General features: G+C 42.4%; 1 protein-coding gene across 1 annotated transcript in view; it reads right to left on the reverse strand.

The window, feature by feature from the left end:
* The window catches only part of kiaa1549la (KIAA1549-like a), a 248,641-nt gene that overhangs the window by 97,623 nt on the left and 123,045 nt on the right, over window positions 1–27,973 (reverse strand). The window contains exons 10-12 of the mRNA XM_078258059.1: window positions 27,787–27,958; window positions 16,169–16,329; window positions 3,854–3,889 (exon numbers count right to left, since the gene is read on the reverse strand). Of these exons, the coding sequence (XP_078114185.1) occupies window positions 3,854–3,889; window positions 16,169–16,329; window positions 27,787–27,958 (369 nt within the window). The remainder of the gene's footprint in view (window positions 1–3,853; window positions 3,890–16,168; window positions 16,330–27,786; window positions 27,959–27,973) is intronic.

The raw sequence follows: 27,973 nt of genomic DNA on the forward strand, positions 1-27,973 counted from the left end.
CTAAATAACTTGAACACACATTGAACACCTTACAAATGAAAAATGGATTGCCTTTACTTTTGCTGATTAAACCTATATTGTAATCCACATGGAAGCCAGTTATATGTTGCTTTCACGCCTATACAAGAAGGCTCAGAGGCAGTAAAAGCCATTTTGAAGAATGTTTCAGCTGTACAGCAGACGTGCTGAGTGATGAAGTCAGCCGGACTCTGCAAAATCTCTTAAATGCTTAAACACAGATGCAGACCTAATATAAACCATTGATGGAGTCTATCATTTTGCTTTGGTCTGGTTAGTATTCAAATGACACCTGTCATTAAGGTTTAAATACACACAGAATGCACTGTGATCAGACACTGCGGTCGGATCATCCAGACCACACTGAAGGTTTTCTGGCTCGCATTGTGATCATATGTCAGTCAAGTCTAAATGCAATTAGTACAGGGTGACTACATTTTTAGGGGAAAAAGCAATTTGAAAGGTCATCTAACTCCGCCACTTGCTGCTAGCTTAAAGAAAGCCCAACAAAAGCTATGAGCAGTAGCAGTAGTTATCAAGTCTTCCTTCCAAAAAGTGATTTAAAAATGAATGATGCCCATCCATGGCATTGCTTCCACTGACCAGGGATGTGCTATAGTTCACAAGTCTGCCAGCAACCTAATTTGCACATTGAGATCTAACTAAAATGCAGAATCGAGATAGAGTGCTCATTGTAACGTCCCTAAATAAGCAGACGATGAGACGTAAGCTAGTTTTTGTTGCAAATTTATTTCTTACCTGAACAAAAGCTACTGTGAGCCATAGCTGACGCCAAAACAATAAATTAACTGTTGTAAACTCTGTTAAATGTATGGTCTATTTTAATTAGTTGAAATAGCTCGCTAGCATCCTATCCCAAAAACTACAGTAACTTCTTCCTTCCTAGCAAGAATAACAACACCCAATTTAATAACTGCGCACGTTAGATAATTATCTTTTGTGAACAAGATAAAAATATATCACCTTTTGGGACTTTAGGGGCTCCGTACATAATTAAGACTATAGAAGTTTGAAAAACAGGCTACTTCAATTCTTTAAAAGGACATACATCTAAAAAAGAAAATTCAGAACCTTTGCTTTACAGTACAAAATTTGCCTGTTTAACTATCCCTCCTCTGAAGCTCAGCTCAACACTGATGAGTGCCTCCCATCTCTTACACTGGAATCACCTTTAGGAAGGGATCTATGTGTGTATCCTGGTGGCTTAGGGGTCTAAGATGCTGACCACGTTATTACAACGTCCCCAGTATGGGTACAGCTGGGGGCCTTTGTTCTATGTAAGCCTCTCAATTCCTATCACATCTCTGTGTTTACTATCTAAGAAAGTCAAAAATCACAGCTAATGTGGACAGCAGGACCAATTACAGTGACCTGTAACTCTTTCAGTGCACATGTGGGCATGTAAGCCTTGTATTAAGATAGACTTGAAAACATTTTAATCTATGCTTTAATCACATTGCTACAAGCTTTTCCCAAACAAATTCCTGTTTTAAATATTTTGCTCACTACTTGGGATTGGAAGAGGGTAAATACCGCTGTGGATAAGAACAGTGATTGTAGCCTCACGGCACCATTTGTGAACTCTCATATTCTCATATTCCTTTAATATTTGATGAGCTCTCTCGTAAAAAAATATTATTACATAGTGTTATGTTAAATGTTTATGAATGATTGTAAAAACAAACAAAACCTTAGAGCTTGGGAATTTAAATGTTTATAGTATAAGAATATACAGTAAAGCAGGGACAACACAGACACATCATGTACATACATTTGGGAGTGTTTACACCCTGGTGTGCTTTGGTGTCACACCAGCTCCATTACTCCATTACAAAAATGTCCTGTAATCCATCCATCCCTCACTTTACCTCTTGAGGGATGAGGATGGGAAAGGCTGGACCAAAATAACCTGCAAATCAGCAACAGTAACCACAGGCGTGGCCTCAGTATGGTTCTTTGTAATCAAACTGTTCTAGCATTTTTTTTATCCGTTGTCTGTGGCCATTTATCTGCTTTGGGTCTAGCCATAATAAAGTACCTTACATAACTAGAATTACCGCCTTGCAGTTGTATGCCTCCGCCAACCAGTCAAGTTGCAGTCTGTCCAGACTCACATAATTTATGTAGTGAAGACTTTGAAGCAATTTAATAAAAAAAGGTATTAAGTGCATTTGTTTGGCGAAACGTGGATGCTCACACACACACACACACACACACACAGAAGCACAGAAGATCCAAACAATCAACACAGTTTCAAGGTGGGCACCCAAGATTAGTGTCACCAATCAATATCCGACCAAATGTAAAACATTGTCACAATTTCCCCTTCTGTTCCTGAGTTATGGCGTTAAATAATGGCATGAAAAGTGTTTTTGTAGAACATTATGATGAAGTTGACCGTTGACCTTTTGGACATAGAAGTTATCACCATCATTTTATCCTATTAATCATTTGTTTAAAATGTTGTCATAATTAGAGTGGGAATTCTTGAGTTCTTGAGGCCAAAAACCCATTTTGCAAAGGCCACAGTGACCATGACCTTTGACCTCCAAAATCTAATCAATTCATCCTTGAGTCCATGTGGACGCTTGTGCCAAATTTGAAGAAATTCCCTCAAGGGGGTCCTGAGATATCACAAGAATGGGATGGACGGACAGACCTAAATAAATTGGGTTGGGGGTCCATGTAGGGTTCCTGCTGAGCCACTGTGGGATGAGAGTGGCTTCATTTAAGCAGATAAAACAAAGGGGAAAGGAACTGACAGAAGCAGTCTAGGCTGATGACACAAACTTGAGTCACTTTTTATAGATGCTACAAAATATGGGCTATATATATGGGCTTTAAAAAATAAAGGTTTATTTTAAAGTATATCAGCCACTGTAGACCTACCATAATTATAAATAAGTACATGGTATATATATATTAGGGCTATCAAAATAACGGATTAATCATAATGGATTAATCTGTGTTAATTTTTTTAACGCGTTATTTTTTCTCAGATTAATTAATCGAAATTAACGCGTTAAAAAAATTAACACAGATTAATCCATTCCACATTGACGTTTGCATACAAACGAAAATCTGGTGCCACTGATATGTCTGCGCTTCTCTCTGATGCTCTGAAACAGAAGTTACAGGAAACACAAACCCCGCTGCATGTGACGCTAGTTAACACAATACTCAGCAGCTAACGTTAGCCTACCGCTAGCTAGTAGCTAAATTTAAATATAGCTATCAGCAACATCTGTTTGCATTAAGCCTACACCCAACCAATCAACCTGCTATTGAAGTGCGAGTCTTGGCGTGGCCATAGCAGGATTCGTAAAATTGCCCCCTGCTCCCTCTTCTATGTCAAAATTCTATGATGGAATCTTATGAGATAGGGTGCCTACTCTAGCATGTTAGTCCTCTAAAATGTTATATAACATGGAAATGCAAAAATGAGGAAATGCAGAAATTATTTAGAAATGCACAACAGCAGCGACATATAGAAAATACCAAACAAAAAAAAAACATTTCTTGGCGACCCCCATGGTGCTGCGCCCCTATGTGCCACATATAGCACATACCCACTTTTTGCGCCACTGGGAATAAGTCATGTCGACAGCACAGTAGCCACATGCACAAATTTACCCAGCAACAGCAGGCAGCACATACAGAAATAAGCAGCCAACACAACAGTTGTCCATGAGTGACCGTCAGTCAGTCAGTCAAAATCAGCAAACAATGCAGTAAGTTATACATTCAGTATTGCAATAAGTAATTCAGTCAGTCATTCAGTCAGTAATCCACCAAACCACTATCTAGTGAATACCTGGTGGTGGTAACTTCCCTCCCTTCGATACGAGGTCTAAACAGGGAGAAAGTCGAGGGACAAGGTCAGGAAGGGGTTAATATAATAACAGAATAGAGTAGAATAGGATAGGATTTGATAGTATAGAAAGAAGTGACATATTTTTACCAGCTGTGACAGAGACGCTGGTATTGTTTTCACCTGTGTGTTTGTGTGTGTTGCATCATCGCAAAATGTGGTCCTGGAGACATCTAATGTAGCAGGAACTACTAAAGTGGTTTTGAATACTTTGCCAGGTGTTTATATGTCTGTCTGCTGCCAAATTCTGGTCACTGCATTAGCGTCACAACCGTGCAAGATAGTCACAAAACTTTACAGATGTGTAGTTGACATCAAAATGAAGGCAGAGTTCAAAGATGGATGGTCCGAGCAAGGGCACTGGAAGTAAAGGGGTGGGAAGTATTGTCAACAAATCCTATGAAAAGACCAAAACCAACAATCTGTTAGGGTTTACTAAATAAAAAAAATCAATCAGGCGTGTCACAAACAAACAATAATTTAATTTCCTTAAAAGGCTCAGTGACTTCCTAAAACAGCTTGGGCAGGCACTTACTGTAGGTTTTAGCAAACATTACTCAAACCAGAGTAAATTATGCATTTGCTGGGGACTGCTCTAGTAGTATTTATGACAACCGGCCGGCGGTCATGTTTCAATTTCATATTTCAATGTCAGTTACAGTCATTGAAAGATTGTAACAGGTGACAGTACGGCCCTGAGCTGTGCTGGCCTGGCTCTCACATCCACAGACGGCCACAGAGCTGTGGCCCGGCCGTCAGACTGAGCCAATTTAATACTGTCAATTTAAAGGGGGGATCCAAGCGGCCAAATGGCCCCTCCAAACTTGGACTGTTCCATGTTTTGTTAAATCTGATTGGCTCATTCTGACCCTCGGCAAAGAATTTCTAATAAGGGAAGAAGTTGCATTCTCTCGTTACTTCCGGCTTCTGAACTGGTTGCAGTTCCACCAGAGTTCCATATAGGGGGCGCTCACAGGCCAGTGCAGAATGAATGGGACTCTATGGAGCTATACCCCTCAAAATCCACTTTTCTCAGGATATCATTTTTTCTCTAGTAATTTGAATGTTGCATTCGAAAGGGTAGGCTAAGAAAATACACGCTGCTGGGTGTTATACACATATATACGGCCAGAGATACTGCTTCACGGCAAGCTCTGAGTTGCTTCCTTTTTTCTCTCAAGGCATCGACAACACAGCTAACAGGTAAGGCTCTCCCTGTCAATACACGTGCTAGAAAGAGGTTTGCTAATATTTTAAAGACCACGCCGAAATATTCACTGACATTCTGGTTCTGCTACGGATGCCATCAAGCGGGATCTCCGTAATCAGTCCTTCACTGACCAATCAGCATTCATTAGCAGAATGCTAGCGTGTTATGGGCAACAACGACTCAACCTGTAAGAAATCGAAAGGACATAAGTACTTGTTCATTCAACTTTTGACCTATAATCCATGTTGAACTTGCAAAAACTACAATCAAATCTGAGATTTCTCAACGACAATCAGGCAAGAGACAAATTTAGCCGTCTAGCTCCATAGAGTCCCATTCATTTTGCACTGGACCGCGGTCACCCCCAGTGGAACTCTGGTGGAACTGCAACCAAATTCGGTACAATGGGGTTTAAAAGGGAGTGGAACGGCTTTCCGTAGACTGGCTTTGTCCTCGGCCAGGTTACTTTCCTCTGAAGTTATGATCACAGAGAAAACCGAAAATGTTGAAAAATAAAAGGTGGTAGAGATAAAGAAAGAAATGGGCGGCGCAGAGAAGTTGAGGTTAAAAAACAACAAACAGAGCATGATGTGACAAAATGCGTAACATTAACCAACCTTTTCCGTAGTGAACAGGCCAAGGTTAATACCATTGTCAGAGAGAGCTCTGATGAGGCAAGACCAGGACCCAGCAGCAGAGACATGACAGGTGCACTATCTGCCATGTTGGGCAATAATATATGTGCATTAGGTCAAAGCGGGTTTGAGAGTGAATAGTTAATTCATTTAATATGCTATAACAATGAGTTCCTAAACTCCTCAACTAATTAAAATAGGCCACACGTTTAATTTATTTGTTTGTCTTTTTTGTTATTGTCTTTAAATTATTGACTGTGTGCTCTATTGATCGTCTACATGTTTTTGGTACAGAGGTTAGCAGTAGTTTGCAGTGAACTGGTACTTAATAGGTGCTTTCCGACCAGATAGTACTTGTACTTTTTAGAAGAAAAGTACACTTCTAAGCAGTTCTAAGAACTACTCTCCCCCAAAATCTTTTTTTCCATTTGCATTCCCACTGGCCAAGTGGCCATAGGGACTGGTAGGAGGGGTAAGGGAGTGGCGCAAGCACGGCAACGGTCTTTATAGCATCGTCACTAGACCTTAGCTCCACATACAACAAAGCAGCATGGAGGAGGCCGTACATGGCCAGCAGTGCCTGCACCTCCGCATCAGTCCACTTTTCCGAGTTCCGCATTCCGTCCATTTTCGTAGTAATTCACATAATGTTTTGCTCAACACAGACGGGGCTTTATTATACTCGGAACAGACCCTGCCTCTGCCTGCTGTGCGCTGTGCGGTGTGTGTGTGTGTGTGTGTGTGTGTGTGTGTGTGTGTGTGTGTGTGTGTGTGACACGCTTGTGCAGTTTAACTCCGAAAAGACAGTTAACCACAGGTTCCCGTTAATCTTATGATGGACATGTGTTGTGATATTTAAACAAATGAACCTTCAACAGCGAAATAAAAGCCTCTTATTTATGAGAGCGGTCTGAGAGACTTCCAGCGAGGTGTCTGAGCAAGACTGGCCGAGCGACAAGCTAGAGGAAGGGGCAGGCGCTTGCTGGCTGTCGCCTCACTTCATGGAGGTTCTCAACTCTGAAAACTTTGAAGCAAATTGTCAATTCGGCATCAATTTTCGCAAGACTGCCTATATTCAAAATCTAAACAGTTAATTTCTCGCCTAAAACATTGTCAGAAGTGAATTCAATGATGAATAAGATGGTTAAAAATGTTCCGTTGTTGGTTGTTGCTCTGTCTGCAAGTTCCGAGTTGGCAGTGGGCGTGACTTATAAGTTCGACCAATCAAGTACACACAGGAAAAGGGAAAAGACCCTGCTCTGAAGTAGGAGCTAAAAAAGTCCGCTACTGCGGCCAGAGGAACTTAAAAATCCCCAAATATTTCCTGTCGGAACACGACGAAAAAAAGTGTTCTAGGAACGTTTAGTTCTAAGAACTGCAAAAATCCCTCCGGTCGGAAAGCCCCTATTGTTCCAACTCACTTATACTTGCTTAGTCAGGTCTTGTTTTGATTTAATACAAACTGAGGAGACAGGTGTGAAAAACATCCTGAGTTGAAAGTCTTTAACAACATCAGACTCTTTATATCACAAAAGTTTTGTTTTACATCTGTATTACATTAGGTAGTATTATTACAATTCAAATTTCTTCCAGAAAATGTTATTGGTGCGCACTTCATGCGCTCTCATTAAAGGCCACTCCATCCCAAAGTCCCGTGCTGATTTTTTGTCCCAGTACATCCCAGGACAGCAGGACAGCGTTTGTGGGATTGACTCAAAAATAAATGAAAGTGCACATGTTCACGTTACTTTAAAAGGAACATGTCGGCCATTGCAACAGCGTGGATAAGATATATCAGGCTTTAGATTCCCACAATCTAGATCAATTCATGGTTGGTTTTGGTCTTTTCATGGGATTTGATGATAACCAGTACAATGTAGAATATCACCATTCTTATCCTTTAATCACCCCTCAGAGAAGCCACTGGGGAACACACATGTTATACACAAACTGTCTATTTTAAACATTCATAATTTATTGGATAGTTTCGATGGAAAATAAGACTTAACATGCTCAACTCACATTGAAACTTAGAAGACTTTGAAGACTGGGTGCTGGATCCTACATGTGGATAATAATATATAAAGGTACTTTGAAGAACACTCCAATAATAGTGTTTTATTGCCATGTAATCAAAGCAAAAATGTTAAAAATTAAATAATTTTACTGGCAGAAACAAACTAAATAAAGACTTTCATAATATTGATCATAATATATAACCATTTTAAAACTATATTTAAGGATCTCTTCAATATAAATCAGTTTCCAGTATCTGTATATTACAGACATATTATCACAGCCTCTTCAAATTCTTTAATGTGTGAATCTAAAGACTCACACCAGCTCTGTTTACAATGTCTGAGAGAAATACCAGATAACGAAGAGCAAAGCTCAAAGCCACTGTTATACAAAGACAACAAATTTAATTTTCCACAGTCAATTCCCTGTGAAGTCTATCCATTGTAACATTTTTACATTTTTAACATATATAAAATCATTGACAAACCCACAGCCAGTGTGGTCTAGAGATAACGTTATAGCTTGCACAGCCAATAGTGGTCAGCTGGCATTAAACATGCTAACAGATTAACTTGCTAGTAGTAGAGCTAGCTCGGCTAACCCTCACGGTCACAATCATTGCCTTGCAAGTTATAGAGGTGTTTAAAGCTGGTGGCCAATGATGATGATGGTCAAAGCTTTTAAGTCTTCTTTGATCTAGAGAAAGAATTATTCTGTGTATTGGGTTATTTTTAACATAAGGGAGATTCCTTTGCTGCGTATCAAAAGTTTGTGTAAACAGCTTGACCTGAATAAGACCTTAACCAAAGCGTCATCAATAAGCAGGTTATTCTGTGCATTTGTAGCCAATAACAATGTTATTCTCATGGGAGTGGAAGTCTAATCTTGATATCAAATGTGAAACACACTTATTATTATTATTATTATTATTATTATTATTATTATTATTATTATTATCACAAGATTATGGAATTCTGAACAAACCTGAGCCATGTCAAGAGCCTCTTCAGAACAAATAATGCTGGCTTGCTTATTGCTTGTTTACCATTTTACTGACTGCAGTGACACAAGCATCTGTTGTTCATGGCTTCATCCACCGCACTTGTGTCCAGGAGGACCTGATCAAACCAGCTGGTGGCAATCTATTTTACACATGCTCATTTGAAATGATTGATTTTTATTTAACCTCAAATGAGTTGATGTCAAGTGAGCACTATTATTGTGAAAGGGCCAACATTACCCAAAGGTTCACTTCCAGTACACTGAGCCCTGCCCATTTTCCCTCGGCCGATTAGTCTTCAAAGCATGCATGATTAGCAATGACCACGGGCTATTGGGCAGCGGAAAAAACAAATGAGTGAGGCCCGCACAGATGGGATTACATTTGTGTGACCTGAAGAAACAACTTGAAGGGTATTTTGGTTTGTTTTTCAACCCTATTTTCCCATGCATTTGTGTCTAAGTGACTACTGTGAACAAAAATCTTTGAAATTGGTCCAGTAATACCTCCTGTAATCAGCAGCTGAATCGGGCTGCAATGTAATATCGGGCAAATCAAAAAAATGGGCTGTAATCAAAGCAAAAAATGTTAAAAATTAAATAATTTTACTGGCAGAAACAAACTAAATAAAGACTTTCATAATATTGATCATAATATATAACCATTTTAAAACTATATTTAAGGATCTCTTCAATATAAATCAGTTTCCAGTATCTGTATATTACAGACATATTATCACAGCCTCTTCAAATTCTTTAATGTGTGAATCTAAAGACTCACACCAGCTCTGTTTACAATGTCTGAGAGAAATACCCAGATAACGAAGAGCAAAGCTCAAAGCCACTGTTATACAAAGACAACAAATTTAATTTTCCACAGTCAATTCCCTGTGAAGTCTATCCATTGTAACATTTTTACATTTTTAACATATATAAAATCATTGACATTGACAAACCCACAGCCAGTGTGGTCTAGAGATAACGTTATAGCTTGCACAGCCAATAGTGGTCAGCTGGCATTAAACATGCTAACAGATTAACTTGCTAGTAGTAGAGCTAGCTCGGCTAACCCTCACGGTCACAATCATTGCCTTGCAAGTTATAGAGGTGTTTAAAGCTGGTGGCCAATGATGATGATGGTCAAAGCTTTTAAGTCTTCTTTGATCTAGAGAAAGAATTATTCTGTGTATTGGGTTATTTTTAACATAAGGGAGATTCCTTTGCTGCGTATCAAAAGTTTGTGTAAACAGCTTGACCTGAATAAGACCTTAACCAAAGCGTCATCAATAAGCAGGTTATTCTGTGCATTTGTAGCCAATAACAATGTTATTCTCATGGGAGTGGAAGTCTAATCTTGATATCAAATGTGAAACACACTTATTATTATTATTATTATTATTATTATTATTATTATTATTATTATTATTATTACACAAGATTATGGAATTCTGAACAAACCTGAGCCATGTCAAGAGCCTCTTCAGAACAAATAATGCTGGCTTGCTTATTGCTTGTTTACCATTTTACTGACTGCAGTGACACAAGCATCTGTTGTTCATGGCTTCATCCACCGCACTGTGTCCAGGAGGACCTGATCAAACCAGCTGGTGGCAATCTATTTTACACATGCTCATTTGAAATGATTGATTTTTATTTAACCTCAAATGAGTTGATGTCAAGTGAGCACTATTATTGTGAAAGGGCCAACATTACCCAAAGGTTCACTTCCAGTACACTGAGCCCTGCCCATTTTCCCTCGGCCGATTAGTCTTCAAAGCATGCATGATTAGCAATGACCACGGGCTATTGGGCAGCGGAAAAAACAAATGAGTGAGGCCCGCACAGATGGGATTACATTTGTGTGACCTGAAGAAACAACTAGAAGGGTATTTTGGTTTGTTTTTCAACCCTATTTTCCCATGCATTTGTGTCTAAGTGACTACTGTGAACAAAAATCTTTGAAATTGGTCCAGTAATACCTCCTGTAATCAGCAGCTGAATCGGGCTGCAATGTAATATCGGGCAAATCAAAAAATGGGCATCATTAATTTTGGTCCAATAAAAGTGATGTTTTCAGATTGTTATATATAAGTGTCTGACAATATTATAGAAAGGATCCCTACAGAGAGATCTCATTTTGTCAAAGAGTAAGGTCCTTTTGAGTTTAACCAGAAACAAATCCAAAATTGCCAAACTCAGACTCCATTTAAATAAACAATACTTTTAGCATTAATATACTATACTATACTAATACTTCTCAGGGAACCATCACCTTATCGTGGTGGAGAGGTTTGTGTGTCCCTATGAACCTGAGGGCTGTGTTGTCTGGAGCTTTGTGCTCCTGGTAGGGTCTCCCAAGGCAAAGTGGTCTCAGGTGAGGGGCCAGACAAAGAATGGTTCAAAAAATCCTATGAAAAATCGAGGAAGGGATGAAGTGACCCTGCCCGGAGGAAGCCCGGGGGCCCCCGTCTGGAGCCAGGCCCAGATGGAGGGCTCGTCAGCGGCGTCTGGTGGCCGGGTTTGCCACGGAGCCCGGTCGGGCACAGCCCGAAAAAAGCTACGTGGCGGACATCCCTCCATCCCATGGGCCCACCACCTGTGGGAGGAACCGCTGGGGTCGGGTGCGCTGCCACATGGGTGGCAGTGAAGGTCAGGGGCCTCGACGGACCAGACCCGGGCAGCAGAGGCTGGCTCTGGGGGACGTGGAATGTCACCTCTCTGTGGGGAAGGAGCCGGAACTTGTGCGGGAGGTGGAGCGCTACCGGTTAGATCTGGTGGGGCTTACCTCTACGCACAGTCTTGGTTCTGGAACCATACTCCTGGATAGGGGTTGGACTCTTTTCTTCTCCGGAGTTGCCCAGGGTGTGAGGCGCCGGGCGGGTGTGGGGATACTCACAAGCCCCCGGCTGGCGCCGCTACGTTGGAGTTTAACCCGGTGGGCCGAGAGGGTCGCCTCCCTACGCCTGCGGGTTGTGGGGGAAAACTCTGACTGTTGTTTGTGCATATGCACCAAACAAGAGTTCAGAGTATTCGGCCTTCTTGGAGACCTTGAGTGGAGTCCTGCATGGGGGCTCAGTCGGGGACTCCATAGTTCTGCTGGGGGGACTTCAACGCGCACGTGGGTAATGATGGAGACACATGGAGAGGCGTGATTGGGAGGAACGGCCTCCTGATCTAAACCAGAGTGGTTGTTTGTTGTTGGACTTCTGTGCTAGTCATGGATTGTCTATAACGAACACCATGTTCGAACATAGGGATGCTCATAAGTGTACTTGGTACCCAGAGCACCCTAGGCCAAAGGTCAATGATCGATTTTATAATCGTTTCATCTGATCTGAGGCCATATGTTTTGGACACTCGGGTGAAGAGAGGGGCGGAGCTGTCAACCGATCACCATCTGGTGGTGAGTTGGGTCAGGGGGGTGGGGGAAGACTCTGGACAGACCTGGTAAGCCCAAAGCGGGTAGTGCGGGTAAATTGGGAACGTCTGGAGGAGGCCCCTGTCCGACAGACTTTCAACTCACACCTCCGGCGGAGCTTTTCGTGCATCCCTGTGGAGGCTGGGGGCATTGAACCTGAGTGGACAATGTTCAAAGTTTCCATTGCTGAAGCTGCGGTGAGGAGCTGTGGTCTTAGGGATCTTAGGTGCCTCAAGGGGCGGTAACCCACGAACACCGTGGTGGACACCGGTGGTCAGGGAAGCCGTCCGACTGAAGAAGGAGTCTTTCCGGGATATGTTATCCCAGAGCGACTCCGGAGGCAGTTGCAAGGTACCGAAGGGCCCGAAGGGCTGCAGCCTCTGCCGTGAAAGAGGCAAAGCAGCGTGTGTGGGAGAAGTTCGGAGAAGACATGGAGAAGGACTTTCGGTCGGCACCAAGGTACTTCTGGAAAACCGTTCGCCACCTCAGGAGGGGGAAGCGGGAGAACCATCCAAGCTGTGTACAGTAAGGATGGGGACGCTGTTGACCTCAACTGAGGAGGTAATAGGGCGGTGGAAGGAGCACTTTGAGGAACTCCTAAATCCGACTAATACGCCCTCTATGGTAGAGGCAGAGCTGGAGGATGAGGGGGATTGGCATCAATTTCCCTGGTGGAGGTTGCTGAGGTAGTTAAACAACTCCACAGTGGCAAAGCCCCAGGAATTGATGAGATCCGTCCAGAAATGCTTAAAGCTCTGGGTGTGGAGGGGTTGTCTTGGTTGACACGCCTCTTCAACATTGCGTGGAAGTCTGGGGACGGTGCCTAAGGAGTGGCAGACCGGGGTGGTGGTTCCCCTTTTTTAAAAAGGGGGACCAGAGGGTGTGTGCCAATTACAGGGTATCACACTTCTCAGCCTCCCCGGTAAAGTCTACTCCAAGGTGCTGGAAAGGAGGGTTCGGTCGATGAGTCGAATCTCAGGTTGAAGAGGAACAATGCGGATTCCGTCCTGGTCGTGGAACAACGGACCAGATCTTTACTCTCGCAAGGATCCTGGAGGGAGCCTGGGAGTATGCCCAACCAGTCTACATGTGTTTTGTGGATCTGGAGAAGGCGTATGACCGGGTGCCCCGGGAGATACTGTGGGAGGTGCTGCGGGAGTACAGGGTGAGGGGGTCCCTTCTCAGGGCCATCCAATCTCTGTACGACCAAAGCGAGAGCTATGTCCGGGTTCTCGGCAGTAAGTCGGACTCGTTTCAGGTGAGAGTTGGCCTCCGCCAGGGCTGCGCTTTGTCACCAATCCTGTTTGTAGTATTTATGGACAGGATATCGAGCGTAGTCGGGGTGGAGAGGGGTTGCAGTTCGGTGGGCTGGGGATCTCATCGCTGCTTTTTGCAGATGATGTGGTCCTGATGGCATCATCGGCCTGTGACCTTCAGCACTCACTGGATCGGTTCGCAGCCGAGTGTGAAGCGGCTGGGATGAGGATCAGCACCTCTAAATCGGAGGCCATGGTTCTCAGCAGGAAACCGATGGAGTGCCTTCTCCAGGTAGGGAATGAGTCCTTACCCCAAGTGAAGGAGTTCAAGTACCTTGGGGTCTTGTTCGCGAGTGAGGGGACAATGGAGCGGGAGATTGGTCGGAGAATCGGCACAGCAGGTGCGGTATTACATTCAATTTATCGCACCGTTGTGACGAAAAGAGAGCTGAGCCAGAAGGCAAAGCTCTCAATCTACCGGTCAGTTTTTGTTCCTACCCTCACCTATGGTCATGAAGGCTGGGTCATGACCGAAAGAACAAGATCCAGGGTACAAGCGGCCGAAATGGGTTTCCTCAGGAGGGTAGCTGGCGTCTCCCTTAGAGATAGGGTGAGAAGCTCAGTTATCCGTGAGGAGCTCGGAGTAGAGCCGCTGCTCCGTCTGCGTCGAAAGGAGCCAGTTGAGGTGGTTCGGGCATCTGGTAAGGATGCCCCCTGGGCGCCTCCCTAGGGAGGTGTTCCAGGCACGTCCAGCTGGGAGGAGGCCTCGGGGAGACCCAGGACTAGGTGGAGGGATTATATCTCTAACCTGGCCTGGGAACGCCTCGGGATCCCCCAGTCGGAGCTGGTTAATGTGGCCCGGGAAAGGGAAGTTTGGGGTCCCCTGCTGGAGCTGCTACCCCCGCGACCCGACCCCGGATAAGCGGATGAAGATGGATGGATGGATGGATGGATACTTTTAGCATGTATAGAGCCAGCATATTTCCACAAGTAAATGGGTGAATTAAGGGTTTATTTTAACCAAACCAGGGTGGTGATTGTTGGAACAGTGAAAAGACAAACTAAGACTGATTTTAATAGTTTTATTTTGTTTTTGTCGCCTTTGAATGAAGTGTGTTTTATGACGATGAAATTACTGTTTAGTTAAATGGAGTCTGGTTGTTTTGGCGATAGCAATTTTGGGGCTATTTCATGTTTTTTTTTTAAAGGATTTTACGCTACAAAAAGTTCAACGGGATCCTTTCCATAATAATGTCAGACACAGAATAATAATCTTAGCATGTCAGTGGCAAAACAAGTGGATGTAAATTGAAGGTGTGCGATTGCTCATTAATGTTACATTGCAGCATATTTCGGCGCTGCAGAGGTCTTGCTTAATATTGGACCAATTTTAAAAATTGTTGTTTCCATCAGTCACTAAGACACAAAAATATGGGAAAATAGGGGGGTTTGCTGTGTGATGTGTCACTCATTCAGAACCACTTTATGTAATCTTTGTTAAAATGTAACTGTAGAATTGGCTTTTGGGACATGTTAAGGTGAAGCAGTGCTCTTTGAATATTTTGGGGTTTACTTTACTCCCCAAGAGTGAGACAACAGCTAATTATTATTAATTATTGCTGCGATTAATCGCATTAATGTCATAGTTAACTCGCAATTAATTGCACATTTTTATCCATTCTAAATGTCCCTTGATTTCTTTTTGTCACATTGTTTTTTTCCATTTTAATGCTCTTATCAACATGATACAACGATACTTTAAAAACGGTGCCGATAGATAGATAGATAGATAGATAGATATTTAAAAAAGGAGCACCTTGTTCAATTGTATTTGTCTGTTCAAAAATATAAAACAATAAAAAGTTGATCAAAAAAAAAGGAGAACAAAACGGCGAAAACAACCACTGGATGGGAAAAGGGTATTTTACAATAACTTTGAATGCACCACAAAGCTGGCAAGGCTGAGTCTGTGTTTTTCAGACAACGGCAGCTACAGTCTGGTGTTAGAAGCCTCTCCAGTAAAATACAGACACACTTTTACACTGTTTAGCTGTCAGCATTTTAACCGTCTAATGTTACCTGCTGCTAAGTGTAGTGTTGACTAGCGTCCAGTGCGGCGATGTTTCAGTTCCCTCTAACGTCCGATTTCGGAGCATCAGAGAGAAGCGCAGGCATTTCAGTAGCACCGAAATCCATTGCCATTTGGTCCGGTAGATAACGGTCGTTACGGCACCGGTGCCGTATTAGCACCAGGTCTCGGACCCCCCCCCCCCCAAATAAAAACTCTTCGGCTCTACACGATTCACGTGGATGACATTTTCCTCATTCAAAACGCTGATTTTTGCTGAAAAGCGACTAGTTTGCAGGTATGTATTACTCTTTGGCCGGCTGGCAAGCCCCAACAAGTGTGCGCAGCGTGCCTGTTGTTTTGTTTCCGGTCTAGCTAGATCCGGTGTGGTGTTGTAGTTTTTGTAACGTTACTAGTTGTTGCAACAGCATGTGAAAAAAACTACAAAGTTTGCTAGGCCAAAAAGAACGATTTAACGCCTTTAAAATGGGTTCGCGTTAACGCCGTTAACGCATTTAACTGATAGCACTATTATTAATACTAGAAGAAAGAAAGAAAGAACAAAGAGAAAAAGGAGATGGAAAGGAACATAAGGCAGTACACAAAAGCAGGATAAAGGGATAAAGTTGGACGATTAAGTTTGACAGTCTTACCTTGGAGCGGGTTTTGAAGGTCCTGAAGGCGCCAGCTTTAAAGATGACCCTGTTCCTCTTACACAGAATGAAGGACACCATACCGATCACCACCATCAACAGGAAGAGAGGCGTTAGAACAGCCATGATCCACAGGTTGCTGGGCGGCGTCTTTACCACAGCTACAAACATACAAATATTCTTCCTCAGTATTTGATTGTGTGTACAATCATTACTGAGCAGTTTAGCCACTAAATGGCCCTACAGTGATTACCAAGCACACATTTTGCAGGACCAAGATAAGCAGAAAAAAAAAACACACCAACAGATCAGGTTGTTCAACACTTGTACACACTTGAAAGAATAGTTTGACATTTTGGAAAATATGTATAACCGTTTTCTTGTAGAGAGTTCGATGAGTTGGATGGAGCTTGAGCCAGCAGGTTATCTTAGCTTAGCATAAGAGGTTAAAGGGGACATATGTTCATTTTCAGGTTCATAATTGTATTTTGGCTTTCTACTAAAAAATGTTTACATGCTTTAATGTTCGAAAAACACATTTTCCTGTATTGACCCTCTGTCTGACCGCTCTGTTTTTTAGAGCGTGCATCTTTAAGCCCCCTCCCAAAAAATACCGGTCTGTTCTGATTGGCAGTGTTACCAAGTCTTGCGCATCTGCACCGTCACTGAATGACTGTAATGTGTAACCCAGATTAAAATAGCACAGATTAATGTTAATTTGAATAAATAATAAAATATATGCAGACAAATTTCATATTAGGTATAAAGTTCATGATTCAACCAGGTTAAATAAGATTAAAATGAATATCCAAGTTTTAGTAGTAATGCATAGTTTAGTTTAGCTTAGTTTGTCATGTTAAAAAAAAGTATCCTGGTACTTTAAGATACTGCCGTTGTATCACCTCAGAATGGCTATAGCTCTTCATGTTGCCTAAAGGCGTTTTCACACCTACCTCATTTGGTCTGGACTTTCTGACTTTTCAGTTTGATCCGAACCAAAATTACAGGTGTGAAACCTCCCCTGGACCACAGTCCGGATCAAAAGACCAAATTTTGGTCCTATAAGGGCGTTTTCACACCGACAGCCTTTAGTTCGGTTGAATCGAACTAGAGTTTGTTTGCCCCGCTGGTGTGGTTCGTTTGGGCAGGTGAGAACGTGGCAATCGAACTCTGGTGCGCATCAAAAGCGGACCAAACAAGCGTACCGAGACCTGCTTGAAGAGGTAGTCTCGGGAAACTCTTTCATTCGATCTCTGGAGCGGTTCGTTTGTGGTGAGAACGTGATCCATACTCGAACCGCACCAACTATATGTACTCCGCAAGTCTGAGCTAATGTCTCCTGTAGTCAGGTGTGTTTAGCAATCTGCGATGCAGAAGGGCAGCAAACTGTAGCAGCTTGCAGGGTTTCTATTACAGAAATAGACTGCAGTCAAGCTTGCCGTCCGTCACTCGTATCTCCGTGGTCAAACCAGCTGCCGCTAAAATTAGAGACCGACACCGGCAGAGCAGAGCGAAGTGTCGGTGACCAGAGCAGACGTAGTCACGTCTCTTGCAAATAATGTCTGATAATTTTAATGAAATGAGCTGGTTTGACCACCTGACCAGAACACAGGACCTTCTTCCTGTCCAGTCAGTTGAAAAAACTCAGACACAGAGAGAGGATACGAGAGGACGGGGAAGCCCATCTCCAAACCAATCAATTATAAGTATCTGGAGACACAGCTCACGTATGTGATGACGGCAGGACGTAGTTTTGTCACGTATAGATCTTTAGTGCGCTTGCATAACTGCAGTGTGAAACCAAAACTTACCAGATCAAATGTATACAATGTAACAAAAACATGAACCTTGGTCCGGACTTTCAGGTGTGAAAATGCCCTAACTCAGTCATCGTTAGTGGACTTACTGACACAGAATCAGATCAGGATGTCACTGATTTCTTGAACCGGTATGGGCGTATTGGGAGGACAATTAAAGTAGGTGACCCTGAATCCCCATACCACAGACAAACTGATCCTTTGAAAAGATCCTCCAAGAACAACTATCTTAATGCAGTAAATCAGTAGCTGCTAGTGTGGAGCCCAGTAATGAGCCTGAGATCGAGTCTTCCAACACAGAAATTCAGAATGAAAAAGCTCAAACACCACTGATGCAGCCACAAGTAGCCTCTCCTGTAAAGGCAAAGGAGCATGGCGAAACGCCAATGTGCCGCTGAGGCCAAAGCATTCAGCCAGATTAAAGTGAATGAAGCCCCTATGACTGCTGTGAGTTATGTTAACCTCCAGAAGTGCAGCAAATGAACGTAGAACACGTAGTGAGAAGTGACGCCCCAGTATCACTGATGAATGCGTAAGTCGGACTTAAAGCATTTTCTGGCAGAATCCCTTGCCCCAGTCATGAGGTAGACTTTGATACATGGCAAATTGGTGTTGAGCTCATTCTCAAAGACCCAGCTCTGTCTGACCTTCAGTGCTCAAGGAAGATTCTTGACAGCTTAGTGCCACCAGCCACCAATGTTGTCAAACCTTTAGGCCCACAAGCATTCTTCGCCGTGTTCCTCAACACATTCCAAAACTCTGAAGAGAAACTCTCAGTTCTTACTAAAGCACTAGGGAGGGGGCGTATCTACTAATGAAGCTGACAAGCATCTCCTGCAGCAGTTTTGTCGGGGGTGCTGGGATAATGTGCTGATAGCTGACCTTCAGCTTGAACGTAAGAGAGACAGGCCACCTCCATTCCCCGAGTTGCTGCTGCAGCTTCGTGTAGAGGAAGACAGAGTGCCAAAGAGAACCGAATGAAAAAGCACCTTGGTGTATCAAACCAAAAAGCCAATCTCTTGACAGCAAGCTCTCTTGAAATTGACCCATCATTGGGGAATGATATCACTGAGTTGAGAAAACAAATCACTCAGCCGCAGAGTCAACTGACTCAATTAAAGACACAGAAATCAGAGACACATGCATCTTCGTCAGATGGTGTTGACGCTGACTTAAAGAAACAGGTTATTGAGCTTCAAAGCCAGCTCACACGTAGAAAAACACAGAAACCACCAAAGACAAAGACCAATGTGACAAAATTCAGTGCAAAGTGTGCAACAAACAAACCATCTGAACGTCCTAGTAACAGACCAAAGCCTTGGTACTGTTTTCAATGCGGAGAGGATGGCCATATTGCATCTGTATGTCCTAATGAGCCAAACTCGTCACTAGTAGCTGCAAAGAAGACACAACTGAAAGAGAAACAGTCCTTGTGGGACAGTCAAGATGACTCAGCCTCTTCCCAACCTTTAAAGTGAACTCAGCCCTCATTGTGGGACAAATGAGAGCTAAACACAGTGACAACGGTCCCAACTCAGTTACTGAACACAATAGAAAAGAAAGGTTTCGCACACAAGATCCAATGATGTGGGACTACCAAAGGGGTTGATTGGAGCTAAATATACTGCCTGTGTACTCATTGATGGGCAAACTTGTAATTGCCTTCTTGACTCAGGATCTCAAGTGACCAGTGTCACAATCAATCATTCATTCATTCATTCAATGAGAACAACCTGTCCAACTTGAAAATCCACCCCTTGGAAGAGCTGTTGGAAGTGAAGGTTGCAAACTGTCAAAATGTACCATAGGCTTCATAGAAGTGGATATCACCTTCCCAAAGAACGGTTTCGGTTCTGAGATTACTGTGCCCACTCTTGCATTAGTTGTCCCAGATACACGGTCTAATGCAGAGTCCACACTCTTGATTGGCACTAACACCTTGGATTTAGTGTATGAGGATTACTCTGGTACGAACACAGATCTTCAAGCACTCCCATATGGTTCCAGAGTTGTTCTGAAAATAATGCAGCAAAGGAACAAGCATAAAGAAAACAGTACCTTAGGACTAGTGAGGCTATCAGGGAAAGATCCTACAGTTGACCCAGCTGGTCAAAAGCCGCGTGACAGAAGGTTTAGCTCATGTTAACAGCCAAACTGCAAATCGGTGGGTTGTAATTGACTCCCCCTTCATTGTCTTCCTTACCTGGAGGCATGTTAGTTACAAGCTGTTTACTCAGTCTACCTGACAAGCCATCTAAGAAACTACCAGTAGTGTTGCGCAATGAAAGCAAGCATGACATAATCATCACAGCAAAGCGTGTCATAGCTGAAATACACGCCTTGCAGGAAGTTATCCAGAATAAGCGAAGCCCAACAGATGCAGCACACCAGAGTAGTTTCCCAAAGTCTTCTGAAAGTGTAAAGCTGGACTTAAACTTTAATGGCTCTCCAATTCCAGCTGAATGGAGGGAGAGAATAGAGAATAAACTATGCGCTATGCCAGAAGTGTTTGCTCTACATGACCCAGACTTTGGTCAAACAGACAAAGTTAAGCACCAAATCAAGTTGAGTGACAAAACCCCCTTTAAGCATAGACCTCGATCCATACGTCCCCAAGATCTTGATGCAGTGCGGAGACACCTACAACAGCTGAGTGAGGCAGGGATAATCCGGGAGTCAAAGTCACTGTTCTCTTCACCTATAGTGGTGGTTAGAAAGAAAAATGGAGACAGACTCTGTATCGACTACAGGAAGTTAAACCTGCAGACTATCAAGGATGCCTACACTCTGCCTAATATGGAGGAGACTTTCTCTGCACTCACAGGCTCAAAGTGGTTCTCTGTCCTAGACCTTAAGTCAGGCTATTATCAGATCGAAGTTGAGGAAGCTGACAAACCCAAAACAGCCTTTGTGTGTCCATTGGGGTTCTGGGAGTTTAATAGGATGCCCCAGGGTGTAACTAATGCCCCCATCACATTTCAAAGGTTGATGGAGAAGTGCATGGGGAATAGCAACCTAAGAACAACACGAAATCCGTTTTCTCCACGTCCTTAATCATCTGAAGGAGTACGGCTTAAAAGTTTTTCCAGACGTCGGTGAGGTATTTAGGACACATTGTGTCGGAGCATGGTTATGAAACCGACCCAGAGAAGATTGAGGCCCTAAAGACCCGGCTTAGTCCAAGAAATCTTAGAGAACTACGTTCATTTTTAGGGTTTGCTGGGTATTACTGCTGATTTATCCAGAGCTACTCTAAGATAGTCAAGCCATTAAATGATCTCACGGCCGGGTACCCGCCACCTAGAAAGAGTGAAAGATCAGAGGATCGTGGTCAATATTTCAAGCCAAAAGAGCCTTTTGGAAGGCGGTGGCCAGAAAGCTGTCGTCAAGCTTTTGAGATCAACATTGACAAGCTCACCACTGCTTCAGTGTTACGATTTGCCAACCCAAAGCTGCCGTATGCATTACACACTGATGCAAGCACAACTGGACTAGGACCAGCACTATATCAGGAGCGATGCGTGTTATAGCTTACGCCAGCCGTGGATTGTCAAAGAGTGAAACTCGTTATCCAGCTCACAAACTTGAATTCCTGGCACTCAAGTGGGCTGTAACGGAAAAGCTTGCCGATTACCTATACGGAGTCCCTTTTTGCAGTGGTCACGGACAGCAACCCATTAACTTACCTGCTTACCACAGCTAAGTTGGATGCAACAAGCTATCGCTGGTTGTCTGCCCTCTTCACCTTCAGGTTCCAGCTTCAGTACCGAGCAGGGAAATGCAATCTCAATGCAGAAGGCCTCTCACGACGTCCACATGCTGAACTTGTAAATGACTTAGTCTCTCAGAAAGAGGAGGAGCAAATCCCTCAATTCATACATTACCACCTACCTGAGTCTGACGAATTCACACATATCTCCTGCAAAACTGTTAGTGCAGTCTGTGAGAAACATGTAGTCTGCCCTCCTGTAGACACAAACGAGAATGGTCCCATCAGTCCTCTTGTTGCATCTCTTGCCATGTCGGCTAAAGCTATTCCAGACAGCTTTGAGCACTGTGATGGTTTTCCCGTCATATCCAGTATATCAGAGGGAGATTTGAAATCAGAGAGCCGATCCTGCTATCTGTGAAATAATCTGTCTGATGGAAATGGTTTCCCTGAAAAACTGCAAGGACCAGACTTTGAGTCTAAAGGCGCTGACACACCAAGCCGATAATCGGCCATTGGACAGTCTGGCGAGGTCAGTGACTTGAGTCTGTTCGGTGTGTTCCGTGCTGTCGTCCGTCCAAGGGGCCTTCGGCCTTCATTTTGGCCGATTTGACATGTATAATTGGCGGGGCGGGCACTGCCGGCAGTCGGACTCAAATGACCAATCTGATTGGTAGAGTGCTACCATGTGGGTTCTTACCAGCTCCTGAAGACGAACCTGCAGGTCTGTTTCAAGCAGACCTCAAAGGCCAAGTGCACGTCAACACCCACAACCTACTCCTGATGAGCGAGAACCATAATCTGAAGAAGAAAGGGACTTCATGTCACATTCCTTTTATTACCCATTCTCGGGACCCACAAGTTCCACTCAGGAACATAACTTGATTATGCCTCCCAGAGAGCAATCCAATTCATCTGTTGAGCCTGAACAGTGTTCCGGAGGGATCTGGTGAAGTCTCATCTGGAAGTTCATCCTTACAAGAGGAAGAACACTTACCTGAAGTGGAACCCATAACCATAAGTGACCCACCTGAAAAGGAGAGTTTACCTGAACAAATAGCAGACGGACCTGCGGAAGGAATGGAACCTGAAACAATAACTGAATCTGGAGTTCCCAATGGAGACAGTGCAGGAAGTGAATCTGAACCTATGGAAATTGAAACAGGGATCAATGAAGAGAGTATTGATAGAGATGAAAGTATGGATACATTGAGAAGATCTTCAAGACAAAGAACCGACAAGAAAACTGACATATCCTGAGTTAGGGAACCCCCTAGTGACTGTTGTCCAAGCTTTATTTCAAAGTTTGAGTACAGCTATCACAAAATCTTTTGTAGAGCCTAGTTTTACACCTCTACCTGAACCTAAAATAGTGTAACCCATTACTATATGCAAACGGACTTAGATAGATTTAAGAAGGATAAAGAATAAATAGCAATAAAATATATGCAGACAAATTTCATAATATTAGGTATAAAGTTAATGATTCAACCAGGTTAAATAAGATTAAAATGAATATCCAAGTTTTAGTAGTAATGCATCCTATTAGTTTGTCATGTTAAAAAAGTATCCTGGTACTTTAAGTTACTGCCGTTGTATCAGCCAAATCAGAATGGCTGTAGCTCTTCCTGTTGCGGGAAGAACGTCAGTGCAAGAGATGAACGCTAGAAGGAAGACGTGAGCTAGACTGAGCCAGTGAGCGAAACAAGAGTAGCAAACAAAACAGTGTTTTAAGCTCTCATATTTTATGTGTTTTATGTTACATTCTGTCTACACAGGTAGACTGTGGTTTATTTTGCTGTTATTTAACAAGTTTGACCGAAAGTTAGAAGTGTGAATGTTCTACTGCTTCAAGCCACGTCATATGCTGCAACAAGCAGACGGTAAAGATGGCGAGCCTCCTGTGAGAAGATCCACGATTGACAATGACATCGCATCCGTGTGATTCACCTGCGTGTTGTACAAGGACACCAACTCATTCATCCCGGTAGGACTAGTCTGCAACAATTCTTTGATGCGAGTGGAGTTTGATGGACTTGGGATCTCGGTAAGTGTGGACTCACTTTAAGCCGTCAATGTTTTTTCCTTCTGCATCACATCACGCGGAATTTGTATGGACTGCACAACGTGTCGCTAGCAACATTTTTAACTTGTTGAAAAGAGACTGATTAAGGTTTAACTGTGTGTTGAATATAATTCACCATAGCTTTTCATTCTGTTGAACGGTGAATGTTATATTTGATTTTACATTCCTTATTTCTGTTATTTTCCATGTAGCCTATGTTGCGCCGAACTGGCAAATGGGTTTGATATTGCAAAAGCTTAGCTTCAGTGGCTCACTGGCGTAGCATGTAGGAAAATAACAAGGATTCTAAAATAGCCCTAACAAAGTTGAAATAAGAATTTATGACTAACTGAGATTAAAATTAGAACTTAAAACTGAGTTAACTCAAGATAATATAAACTAAATAGCAAATTAAAGAGACATTTTAATTGAATTTAAATTATTAAATAACGTTATTTTTTAAGTTTTAAGGTTGAGTCAAACTGAAAATTAGAAAAATAGTATTTAATAATAGTGAATAGATCGCATTTAAATGCAAAGATTGTGTCTATGTTTTTGTGAATTGTGTATGTAAACTGTTATTTGGTACCATTTACTATTTCGACCTGCTTCTAAATTCTTTCTTCTCTTTTACATAAACAAGCTGGCATTTAAACTTACTTTTTGGTCTTGGGTATTATTATTATTTAATTACAAACTGCTCCTCCGAACCTAGAGCCTGGTCCTAACTTATGTACTACTCATAAGTGCTACAAATGGCACTGTAGCAGCACTTTTTACCTATATGGATTGAGCAGTTTGATACTTTCACAGTATCTATATAGCACCGTAACTTGCTTCATATACAAAAAAATACATTGAAAGACAGAAAAGTAATACAAGAAAACACGACGACTTGAAATCCATCCAGAAATGTGCTTTAAAGTACAACATAAAAAAGCTTGCTTGAACCTAAAGTTTTTCACTTGAATATCTTCATAATATTTCTTTGAGCTCCCCTATCACAGAACAGTGTGCAAAAGGGATGTTTTTTCATTTTAAAAGGACTAATGCAACTTGTTTCCCCTTCCCCATGTTAAGGCAAACAAAATACATTTTACAAAAACACTGTTCATTTCACAGCCTGAGCCTTGTTAGAAGGAGCTCTGATGGGCGCTGATGGTTGTTAGTATCTCTGTTTTATTAATTATAGATTTTGGGAAAATGTGAGGGAGATAAGGTGAGAGGGAACACTTTGTCCTCTTCAGGAGCTACTGAAAAAAACAAAAATCTCCTGAATTCAGCTATCTTAATCAGATTAGTGTGTACAAACAGTCTTTGATTTTGAATTTGTATTGATATTCTAAGGCCACATCCACACGTTCAAAAACGATCTTTTTTTTTTACCCGTCTTCCCTGGTATCGTTTCAAGAATATATGCGTCCAAATGGATCCATTTGTAAATGACTCAACACGCTACTTCATATTCCAGGCCCATAGGTGGCGCTGTTTCTGTTACAGAAATTCACCAAAAAAACGGAGAGGAAGAGGCGGAGCCAGTCGAAATATATGGACTTGACGAACGCGTTTCGGGCACAGTGTCCGACAGAGGCAACAGAGGACTCCCCTCACGAGGCCACGGCACTTTCGAAAGCCAAGGTGACCACGAACTAAAAAATGTTTGTGGCAAATACAGACGGGCCGTGGACACAGAACGTCGAAGTGGCCAAGAATAGGTAGTTATGCTATTTTTTGAGCTTTGCCAGAGATCTGGGGTGGGTTGCCCGTTACACACTCCATCAATTCAAGCATTGAGACAAGTGACCTGGTGGAGTTGTTGTCCCAGCCCTCAACACCGACAGAGGAGATGCCTGCATCACCAAATTCAACAGAATCCTCTTCCTCCTGCAGTTTTGAAGCAGCGCCAGGATTTGCTCCAGGTATGCTCATGATTTCAAGCTTAGCTAGCTAGCTATATGCTACAGTGCTGTGTCGTTGTGGGCATTAAGACGGATGCATGTTTATGTAGGTGTGTTGCTTCAGTACATAATTCACAACATGGTTTTGGCCTTAACTTGCCCGATAGCAATGTTCTGCTCTGCTTAATTCTAGGCCAAGCTGGACAGCCACAGAGGGGACCGACTAAAGACGATGTGGAGTGACCTTTATGTTATATTTTCACAGTTTAAAAACTTTACTTTTACTTTAAAAAAAAAGAGATTTCTGAAAGTGATTGCAGTCATTTGTTTATTTTCACTAGTCACACATTATTCACAACACTTTAGGGCTTAATATATTCTCAAACCGAACACAAGCATGTAGTCCGCCATTGTTATTGTTGTTATGCGACGTCATCGTGGGATAAGAGGTCGAGCGATTTGTGGCGATGACAACATTGATACGCAAGTATGTGGCTTCGCCGTCCAAATGAAGCCGCGAGGGTGGCGTTTTCGAATTTTTTCACCCTGGGACCAGGTTTCAAAAAAGTGCATTTTTAGGCAGTGCGTTTACAGGATTCGTTTGGATGATCGGCCAAAACGAAGCAAAACAGGTGCGTTTGCACCAAAAAGCATTTTCGTGTGGATGGCCCCTAAAGCTTTATTGGATGCATACTGTAGGGCATTATGGAAATACCCAAAAGCTACACAATGTCACGGTAAGCCAGGGCTGTTACACTTGAGTCCAACAGATAAAACTTAACGAGTTAAACTGGAATGTTTTCCCCAGTGTGGTGTCTCTACAGTGGCTGCTAAATAAGAAGTGTGCTCTGTGGGTTGACTGTGCATCTGTAATATGAATGTAACTATTTAAATAATAGCTAAATGCAACAAAAAAAACATGTGAAACATGTAAACAGAAAATAGTCACTTTTTTATGCTAATTATTTCTATAGGTGATATAAATCAGCATATACATGAAGAAATGGTAAAAGTACAGAGTGTATATTTTGAGTTAGCATTTGAACTTCAATTAACTGTGCATTAATTTAGAAACATTAGAATAATATTATAAATAAGACTTGTCATTAGAATTAAAATAAATAGTTCAACATTTTGGGAAATACGCTTATTCATGTTCTTACCAGGAGTTAAATGAGAAGATTGATCCCTCTCAAATATCTGTACAGTAAGTTTGGAGCTACAGCCACCAGCCAGTCAGTTTAGCTTAGCATAAGACTAAAACAAGGAGGAACAGCTAGCCTGGCTCTGTCCAAAGCTAACAAAATCCACCTACATGCATCTCTAAAGCTTACTATGTCCTGTTTGTTAAATCTGCACAAAAAAAAACAGTGTAAAAATGATAATTGGCCATTTTACAGGCGGTTGTGCCGAACAACAAACAGAAAATATCTACAGCTAATGGTAATGTTATCCCTTTACCAATGTCATGGTTTTTCCCTGCATACTTCAGGTCCTAGGAGGCTAGAAAGAGCTGTATTACATTGTCCTGTTAACCCTCTGAGGTCAAAGGGTATTTTCACACATCATCTTAAATTTACCTTTTTAGGGTAAAACTTTTTGCATAAAACTGATACCAGTGTGTTTCATATTTAAATGATCAGAACAAACTTGGCTTTCCGTATAGTAAGGACCACATTTTTTCTAGAGCAATGTGTAAAGAGATAATTAGGCGCTAAAGCTGAAACGTTGACGTGCGCTTTTTGAAATTCCTCAAATCTCTTTTGAAAACAAACCTTAACTTGTGTTGTGCGAATTGTTTCTGTGCTTTAAAATGAGTTTACTTTTTTAAGTCTTAGGTTCACAGTACTGTAATATATGATTAAAATGTCTGAAATAAATGTTTGTAATATCGCTTTTTGAGGAGTGTTGTCAAACATTGTTTGGACGAGTCAGTGCATCTTTCATCCTCAGAGGGTTAAATTTGTTTATAACAACGTTAAAGTGGAGCATTTCTCATGGACACTGGCATTTGAGGAAATAAAACCTTTAATTTGCATTGCGTCTCTTGTGCCTGACTTGCTTCCTCCTTTACATATATGATACACAATAATGTAAAATCACACTATCCAGTAAGAGAATAAGCTTACGTTCAGCCTGCACTTGTACAAAGTATCCCAGTGTCAAAGCCATGGTCTGCGAGTCCAGACTGCTAAGGGTCTTGGCAGCGGTGGAGCCAGTGATGGGTGCTCCATTCAGCTGGGCAAAATAAGTCATCTCTGCTGGGTTCTTTGGACCAGGCAGTCGACGCATGCTCACCATCTGGAAGAGGACAAA

Source organism: Sander vitreus, chromosome 8 (assembly GCF_031162955.1).
Source record: "Sander vitreus isolate 19-12246 chromosome 8, sanVit1, whole genome shotgun sequence".
NCBI classification, from domain to species: domain Eukaryota; kingdom Metazoa; phylum Chordata; class Actinopteri; order Perciformes; family Percidae; genus Sander; species Sander vitreus.